Genomic DNA, 9,926 nt, shown 5'->3' on the forward strand with positions numbered 1-9,926 from the left:
TAGTATGCTGACTATAGATACCAGATGGGGATGTCATGCCACAAAAGGAAAAAAGTTGAAAATTCCATAATGGAAATTCATGCTGCTAAAACAAGCAGAATAAAAGGCATAACTCCATTCGCAAAGAATTCAAACCTGCTCGATAAAATAGACAAGCAAGTCCTCCGAGAGCTCACGATCACCAGACTGTGAGCATGTCTCCATGCAATCCTTGTACATGTTATCTTTCTTCGACAATGCAATTGATTGCTTCCATCTGCCAGCCTTCTTGTAAATGTAGGCAGCTATCCTCCTCATCTCAAGCAATTCATGCTTCTCAAGCTGATCAAGAATTAAAGACACTGGTTACAAAACAGTAACACCATAAAGAATCATTCCATATTCATCTACTTTTTACCTTCTGGGCAAGACCAATCTGATCAAAGTTATCATGCATGTCCACAGATTCACGGAGCCTCTCGTAGTCCTCCTCTTCAACATAAAGCTCATTCAAAGCCTCATTGACGGCAGAGACATTGTTACTCTGAACTGCAACCATGTACGGTTTCACAAGATGCAACTGACCAGCCTGCATAAAAAATAACAGAACAATTAAAACTTTCAGCAGGGTATATAAAACAGGGACACCAACAGAAGGCCCTTGCCGTATAAGAATAAAGGCCACCATTAGATACGAACCTTGCGCATTATGTCTACAACTCTTGTATGATCCAAACGAAGCGCAAGCACATTGAGAAGATCATTGATGAGATCAGGGTGTTCTTGCAAATAGAAGTGCACTGCCTTGTAATATATCTCAACATTTGCAATCTTAACACAAACATCCTTAAATTGCATATGTTCCCACGCATCTGGTGAGTGGTTCATGATAGTTGTGGCAGCATTGTCAAATTCATCATATTGGATGTATAGGTATGTAAGCTCTTTCCAGTGCTGCTGTTCATCACAAGCACGGATAAGCTTAGGAATGTTGAGACGGGTGGAGAACAGTTTGATGTGTTCCATGAGCTTTTCAGGGCGGTATCTAGCATAGAGAACTCCCAGTTCTGTAAAGATGCCCATATGTGCCCGTTCAAGTCCAAGACCACTCTCCATAAGGGAAATAAGCTCATTGAAGCACCCTCTGTTCTGGTAGTATTCGCTGACTTCCTCCAAGTCATCAACCTAAAGAATAGAAGGCATGTCAGAAAGGATGACATGGAAAAGGATAATCTGAAATGAACATACATTTAGCAAATGTTATACTCCTCCATCCATAAATAGATGTCTTAATTTTGGATGTATCTATACACTAAATAGTGTCTACATACATCCAAATTTTGATGAATCTGAGACATCTATTTATGGACAGAGGTAGTATATACAAAACAATGTCCCTGCTTACATACCTGGACGATAATATTGAGGCCACAGATTTGTGCTAGACGGAACTCCTCAGCATCAACACAAGCAAAGCAGACTTCCTTCCATGTTTTAGCACTGTTAGCTTTACGGGCAGCATCTACAGCACTTTGGAACTGCTTCAGCCTGACCAGGGTGACAGCCAGCTTGGCCCAGTTTGAGATGAAGGCATAGATGATCTTTGCGGCTTCGTAAAGCTCTTCGTCAAACAAACGGTCACCAACATTTTGGAGATTCGCGACATTTGGCATCAGAATGAACTCTTCAATGTCACTGAGCCTATCAGTCTTAGCATATGCAAAGATGAGTTCACCATCGACTTTGGGCTCCCTTGCCTTTTGCCTTACCATCAGCAAGTACTTAACTAAATCATGGTAAACATTTGCTTCCTCAGCAGCACGAATGACATCAAGGAAGTGTGTCACGTCATCTGCACGGATGAATGATTCGATTGCTTCGCTAACTAGACCTTCACGCAGCTGGGCCTTGGCAACCTGGCTCCAAACAGCATCTTCTTCAACACGGAAAGCGAACTCTTCAGCTCTTTCAATGCTTCGGATGTTATCCAACAGAACATTGACAGCCTGCACATTCAAGTTGAACTTCTTGAATATGGCAAAGGCCTCCTCATAGAGTTGTGCTTCAACAGCCACTTCTCCGACAGCGGGACCATCAAAGTTATCAAGTCTGTTAACATAGTCCATGACTCTAGATGAGTCCGCCTTGATGGCTGTCAAGATGAGCAGATTCTGAAGATTAAAGTTTCCACTGAACGCAGAGTTCTGAAGGACAATCTTTTCAAGAAGTTCTATCAGTTCATGAGGGAGGTCAGCTGTCATGAAAGCCTTAACAGCAGCAGAAACTTGTTCAGGACTCTTGCTTTCTGGCAATGCGGTAGACACCACCTGGTCAATGAATTGCCTTCTATATTCATTTTCAGGCTCTAGAACTTTATCCCACAGATCGCCATCCATTCTTTCAACCACATACCTGACAAGTCAATTCAAATTATGTAAGGAAAACAGCCAACAAAGAAAAAGATTCAGACCAACAATATGGCATCAGAAGTACAAATAACTTTTACATACCTAGCTTGCAGCTTGAACAACGAATTTTTGTTGGTAACATTGATAAGTTCTTCATCGCACTGTCCACGTCTGTAAGCAACAACGGCAAGCGTAGGATCCCTCTTTTCACAGTATTTACCCACCACACGGGAGTCATAGAACGGGTTGGTAGTCAGGAAATGCTCAGGATTGTTGTTGCTATCAATGATAATTTTTCCAAGAGCATTGTGGACATGCACATCTTGACTACCCTCGCTCACCAAGTGCTCCAGGAATTGTGTAAGTAACCGTAGTCGATTCCTGATTAAAATATCAAACAAATAAGACCAAGAAAGAAGTCGAGTGTACATGTGCATCCAGGATAAGAGCTAACAATCAAACCTCTTCTCGCATTCATCAACCAGTGGCTCAACAGGGAGGAGAGAACGGACCGACAAGATCAAACCCTTGATGAAATCTTCTGGGCACTCATCATCAAGTAGCTGCCCTACTACCAATGGAGCATTTCCAGGGTTCACCTACAAAAAGGAGGGAAAAAAAAGCCATTCATATACTCAACATATTCGAAGTGATAGTCAAATAAAACTGAATTACAAGAGTTACATACTTTCTGTACATAGCCTTCGATATACCGGAGCATATTATTTGTATAGAGATAGTGAGTAAGATCTGGAACAAAACCAAAGCGGTCGCAAACATTTATGAGTGGGCGGGCATCAGGCAATTTTGTTTCCATCAAGAAGTTCTTCGTCTTCTCAGCATCATAAAAGTTAGACTCTCTGGTAACTCGCTCAACTTCTTTAATCTGTCCAGTCCTTGCAGCTGATTCTATGTATTTGAAATGAATTTCAGGATCCTCACTGTTGCAAGTGACGAAGTCAAATATTAAAGGGTGATGACACAGTAAGAAAAGGCCAAATGAAACATATCAATGTCAGAAGTAACTACCTTGAGCTCAAATAGGATCCTAAGAAGAAGTAGAGGCCTTCATATGATTTAAATTGTTCAAATAGTTTTATGCAGGCGTCAACTCCAAGCTGCTCAGCATATTCTTTGGCAGCCTGCAGACGTGCCACAGGTTTTCTGATAATTAGAATAGAGAAAAAAAAAAGAGCGACGGGAAAGAAAAGTTAAAATGAAACTCGGTAGGATTACCTGCACAACAATTTGAAGATTTCCTCTCAAGTTGACCAGTAGAAGGTCCTTCATGCATTCTAATGCCCATTCTTTAGAAAGGGTTCCAAAGAACTCAACAAGTGCCTGTGCAAGGAAGTTATAAATGGACTGGACATAAATAGACTGGACATAATAGACTGATAACCGATCACAACTAAAAAGAACAAACCTGTGGCTCAATAGCATGTGTATTCACGATAACACGCTTGATATCAGGTAACTCTGCGTAGTGCTGCATCGCGCGATATAAGAATAATTAAGCAGAGAGCAAAAGAGAATCAACCAAAAGCATGCAAAAAATACTGACCTGGAGGGCCCGCAAGTACAAGCCAGCTTTTTCACACAGCTGAGCAATACGAGGTCGGTCGTAATGAGTGAACATACCATTAGCAAGAATGGCATCAGCAACATTTGGGTAGGTCACCAAGTTGATCTCCAAAACCTAAATGGATTCAGACAGAAGCTACTGAGTAACAAAGAATGTAGGTAAACCATCTATATTCAAAGAAAAACGGAGATGCCAACCTTGGTTTGAAGGAAAGCATGCTCTTCCAAATTTGGTTTCAGTACATCCAACAGAAAAGCTGTTGCTTCACGTATCATATTTCTCTGTCAACAGAAGACGCATAAGGCAAGGCCAAATTCCGTAGTTAGATGTGCAAAAAAAAATACAAATCAAAAGCATATCAAGCATGGTATGAAGAAAAAAGGCTACCTGAAGGAAGAGATCAGTTATTGTATTATAATCTAGCGGACAACCGCCCTCCATTTGTGACATCATGAGAGCAAAGTTGACAGCTCCCTGATCACAAATATATATGACATACAGTTAGGCAAGGATTTATGCAAATCAGGCAGCCAACCAACAAGCACAAAAAGTTTCACCAGCACAGTTTTTCTTAAACCACCTATTTACCTGTGGATCTGTACGTAAGATGGTCTGAAGGAGGAAGAGGTAGTCAGGAGTGTATCCGACCTGGAATAGCAAAAGTATTAGGTCGACATTTAATATAAAAGCTGAACACAGGTCTAACAACTGAAAACAAGAATTTGAAATACCGAAGCACTATACCTGCTTTGAGTATATAAGGATCTTGTCAAACTCCCTCCTCTCAGCAAAAGCGGCGACGACTTTAGGGGTTGCCCTAGCCTTTATGTATATTTTCAGCGCAAGATCATTGTCTACCGTCTGCAATAACATAACACTGAGTGAGCATTCTAGACACAACAGTGAACAAAATTGATAGAAGAACAACAAACTCTGCAACCGAGGAGCATGGCAGAACACTATTTTACCTTGACAAGATCTCCAAGTTCTTCGCTGCACTCTAACTTGTCTTCTGCCAACCAATTTTCTAAAAGGTTCTTCTTGTTCTGATTGACAACAAGGCGAGATAATTCGAGAGATTCATAAGCATTCAGTTTCCCTCGAGTAAGCAGTGTGCCAAAGTACTGCAAGAGTGGAGGTGTTTGACCAGCTTGAACAGGAACACTCTGCATTTGAACAACACGAACAGAAAATCAGCCAAACAAACATACAGTTTAAGCAGACTAACTGTAGATACTTTAAGATAGATATGATACAATTTTTTAGTAATATTATTTCTTTGAACAGGTAATAATTTCAAATACGGAATAGGCAAGTAAACACTTTACGCAGATTAACCAGTGCAAACAAGATGATATTTTCTTTCTTAATTGAACATTCCATATCCAATAATACTCTCAAAAAATGATAACAACCAAGAGTTTATCAGACATTGTATCTCAACAAAACACTGAGTATATAAGCATTGAGAACTTCATATGCACCATGAAAAGAAAGGCACCTGGAATTTGGCAACAGTCTCAGGAGTCCTCAGAAGACCCTGAGGAGATTCTGCAGCCAGCTCTGCTGCTTCCTTGTATTTTGTCTGCGCGAACAGTTCCTGGAATCGTTGCACAACCTGCAATTCAGAAAATTCAACACTTAGTCTCCACATATAATAATGAGACATAGGAATATTGATTCCAAATAAACATCTTAAATGCTACAGCCAGTAAAGGGCTTAACATCTTTATGACTGCTAGGGCAGGGGTAAGAACTCCAGTTTCTGGCAGAAAATGATAATTGCCATCTAGAGAAAAATTACTGGTAACTGCTAAAATGATTAACGACATGAACTTTTATGGAATAGAAGTATGCTAAGAAGTGATTATGTAAACAACTTTGGAAGGCTATAGTTCTCATTCGCAATAAAGTGCCAAAATGTACAAGACTGAAACACATCAGCTACAGAATTCCTATGGAGCACGACAAAATTAGCAGTGAATAGCTAAAAAATCTAGAAAGAAACATATAACTAACAAAACTCTGTACTAAATAATGATGCAAAAAATTTAAGCATAGATAAAAAAAATGAGGAAGTTTTGCAAATGTAAAACCATCATTTGTGAAAGAATATTAGCTATGGAGCTTACCAAGTTCTCTGCCCCAGGGAGATTGGCTCTTTTGGCAAGATTCACGGCTAGTTCAAGGTTGTTTAACTGCAGGAACAAGGATATATTGAAGTTTTAAAAGGATTATCCAACATACGCACCAGCAAAGTAATAGAACAAAGCAGAAAAACATACTTGACCGCTGACAAATGGTACAACGGTTGCATCATTAACAGTGGCATGCAAAACCTGCCCTCTTCTGTTAATAGCATAAAATCCACCAGTAGTAGAAGACTCTGCAGTCAAGAATATGGGATCTGGGCTGATTCTATTCCTATAAACTGCGCTAGCAGTTTCCAAGTCGTACACAAACAAAAGCCCAAGCTTCGTGATTACATAGACAAGGCCATACTTTTGAGAGATCTGTAATCAAAAGAAGATAAAAACGAATTAGATCTATGTGGTAACTAACAAGGTATCAATACCTTTGAGACTTGTAACAATACCTGCATTGCTACAGGAAAATCATCCTGGAAATCTGGTGGGAAGAAGAGATCGGCTTGCTTCTTGGAAAAGCCAGGTTTCCCTGCAAGAAATGAATCAGCAACAGAAGTACAAACAGGGGAATGAATTCTTTTAAACATGCTTTAAATGACAGTGCAACACATTTTGGAGAAAGCCTACAAAGATAAGATGTACAAGACCATTTTTCAGTAGCTAAATATGATGGGACTCATATCGTGGATAAAGACATTCAGTTGTTGTTATGCCATGCTAGTTGTCTCAAGTTTGCTCTAGTAAGAAATTAAATGGAAAAAATAATATAATCGAAAGTAGAACTTCAGGGTTCAAAAGACAAACCTGGCTGGGCACCCAGTTCAATAATATGTAGCTTCGAAGTAATTGTTCCAGCATTAGATGCCTTCGAAGCAAAACAGATGAGGGTGGATGGGTTCTCGTTGCCAGGAACCTGGATAAGAAAACCAAGCACAGTTGTTAAACACTAGAAGATAAACTATATAAGCAGCACTAAATAACTGAAAAGCACCTTGAATGTTGCAAAAGAAGCAGCATGGGCTTCAAGTGCTTGGCTACGCTGCTGATCCACAGAAAAAAGTTGCATATTTCCCTTCACCAGCTGCGGCCTCTGATAGGTGAAAAGGAAAGCTCGTCAATATGAGAAGCAGATATGGCAAGGTAATCATTTAATAAGTTCCTACAAAGAAATGCTCTCATAAATCACAATGGTAGATTTGCTTAAAATTATACAAATACGCAAGTTATATTCTTATACACCAAGACTAGTCAAAATTATCAAATAAATAGAATAAAGAATAGAAAGAAGGGGCGCAAAAAGAATTAGGGTCTTCATAGTGCATTCAAGTGTGACCACAGCGATGAACTATGTTTTGATATGTATTAAAAATGTCCATTACAAGCATACCTCTGGAGCACCAGGTGCAATTCCAATAAGCACAAGCCACTTCTCCGCTGGATCACATCGATAGTTGATAATCTGATTATTGGCCAAATTAGCTGTCCTATCAAACATCTTAACTGGCTCAGAATCTCCTGCATTCCAACAAAAGAAACCAATGATTATCTTGGTTTTGTATACGTAGCAGCCAAATCATGCAAAGCTGGAACCTAGAAGTACTTAAACAGACAATAACTGTGATTTGTCAAAGAATAACCTTCAATTGACCAGTGATAAACAGATGTCTGTGTAACCAAACCCAACAACTTTGGTGTGATCCATTTCCAAAACACAACCTGTAATTGGGGAAGAGAAGACATGAATGGTAACGCATTGAGTAGAATTATACATTGTCATTTAAACAAAAAATAGAAATAATGTAGAATAATCTAGTATTTTACCTGTTCAGGCATCTGGTGTGACTTAACTTTAGTCTTAGCCTCAATATTAAATATTTGCAAGTGATCCTGTGTGGTTCCAGCTATTTGAGCTGCAATATTCAGTGAAAATTTTATTTACATAGATCAAAGTACACAGGCTGACAGAAAGTAATGCTTAAGACTTAAGTATGAATATGCAGTTTCTACAAACAAAAATGAATCCAGAAAACTAAAATGCTACCGATCTATTAATCAGTAATTTCAAACTACATTTGCACAATCAGCATCACTAATTCTATTTGTAAGGAGTGCTATGTAGAAAACACCATAAAGAATTATCACATCAAATGAGTACAGATCGTACGCTCCCTATCAGTCTATCAGACGAATTCATTTTTCCCTGCAGGTTCTACTCTATAACAACTAGCTAGCCAAAAAAATAGGAAGGTAATAGCTGAGTACATTCTTTTAAAAAAATAGTTGACAAAAAGCTTATTTATTGACATGTTTATCCATTCTTCAGGGCAATTTAGAAGCCACAGAAGTCCAATATCTTTGGAAATAGTGACCTGGGTCTTAAGTGGGCTCGTCTTAGAAAAGAGAGGCCCTTCTCCAATATTTCAAGTTCAAGGAGAAGGTATGTGAGTTCTCTCTACGCGATAATTCCCATGGACCCCCCCCCCCTTGGATAATAACGATGTATGTAACCTGTGTATTCCCACAAGTCCATGCCTTGTACATATTTCCTTTTAATTGTTTATTATACATATAATGTCGTGTCAGGCGCTACCCTACTGTTTACCCTCAAACTGAAGTTATCATTTACGGACAAAAATATATAATCGACAATATACGCTGACCTAATTCAAGGAGAAGTCATCTGCTCAATGAGAACGACGGCGTACAAGGACTCGCATGTGTGCATACAGACTCTTGCGGTGCCCTATCCAAGGTCCAAGCTAGGATCAACTAGAGGGAATCTAAGTCATGGTAACAGTGTAAGCAAAATAGATGCCATGCTATAATCTTAGTTGCTGGCGAGCACACAGACTCAGGTGCAAAACCATTAGCAACATATCACAAGCTTTTGAAGTGTACCATATCAGCAGACATCAGCACAAGCTAAAACGAATGTATGTGACCTTTTGCCGGATCATTTATTTTAGAATTCTAAAATGCATGTATTCATAAAGTTGAACGTCAATTTTGAGATAGTAGATCACCAAGCTAACTTTCTGTCCTGGGAATATTATCACCGCATTGGAAGAAATATGTGTCTGCCTAGTGATGACAAGCCATCATTCTTCCTAGGGCTCAAGCAAATTCGTTACTAAAATAATACTATGGGCAGAACTGTCAATTGCCACTCTAAGCTAACAAACCAAGCTCAAAGCTGATATCAGCTCTGCATAGTCATAGGCACTGGGCCATTTGCACACTATACTAGGAGCTATAAGCCGAGATCACCACCAAATTCTGACAGATCCCACGACGGGACGACCAGGCATGGAAGGCAGCAGCAGCAGCAGCAAGTGCGTCATGGAAACGAGATCCCGGAGGCAAGGTGTCGGCGAGATCTACCTTTGAGCGCGAGGATCCTGGTGTTGGGGTTCATGAGCGCCGAGTCGGCGGTGATGGGCCTGCGGAGGGGCTGGCTGGGCATGGCCATGTCGATGATGACGACGCTGTTCTGCGGGGAGGTCTCGCGGACGCAGATGTACCTCTCCGACTCCATGGTGACGTGCGTGAAGGTGACGAACTGCGGCGCGATCCCCAGGCTGGTGAGCTGCAAGCAACAAAAAGCGCCATGGGCGCGGCGGTGTCAGTCGAGTCAAGTTCCGCCGGTCAGCCCGGGACCCTCCCCGGAGATCTGATCTGGCTTGGGAGGGAGGAGACGGGCAGTATTGGTGTGCGTGGGTGGTGTTACCGTGAGGGCCTCGCGCATGGCGATGGGGGCGTTGGCCGCCGCCATGGCGGCAGACGGCGGTGGGGAGAGGACACTGTCGG

The 9,926-nt window shown here is 40.8% G+C and overlaps 1 protein-coding gene across 1 annotated transcript; it reads right to left on the reverse strand.

The window, feature by feature from the left end:
- Positions 1 to 135: 135 nt before the first annotated feature.
- LOC124655461 (clathrin heavy chain 1-like) lies at positions 136 to 9,926 on the reverse strand (the record flags this gene model as incomplete). Its single annotated transcript, XM_047194351.1, is given in 27 exon segments — positions 136 to 321; positions 398 to 568; positions 679 to 1,164; positions 1,389 to 2,391; positions 2,490 to 2,768; positions 2,850 to 2,986; positions 3,076 to 3,328; positions 3,417 to 3,529; positions 3,624 to 3,728; positions 3,814 to 3,876; positions 3,952 to 4,086; positions 4,170 to 4,253; positions 4,360 to 4,446; positions 4,561 to 4,620; positions 4,717 to 4,833; positions 4,941 to 5,138; positions 5,474 to 5,590; positions 6,105 to 6,170; positions 6,258 to 6,485; positions 6,569 to 6,648; positions 6,924 to 7,032; positions 7,111 to 7,209; positions 7,507 to 7,634; positions 7,757 to 7,835; positions 7,941 to 8,029; positions 9,501 to 9,705; positions 9,847 to 9,926. Coding segments are annotated over 27 exon segments (4,722 nt in total), but the record flags the coding sequence as incomplete, so codon positions are not given.

This window comes from Lolium rigidum, chromosome 5 (genome assembly GCF_022539505.1).
Source record: "Lolium rigidum isolate FL_2022 chromosome 5, APGP_CSIRO_Lrig_0.1, whole genome shotgun sequence".
Classification (NCBI taxonomy): domain Eukaryota; kingdom Viridiplantae; phylum Streptophyta; class Magnoliopsida; order Poales; family Poaceae; genus Lolium; species Lolium rigidum.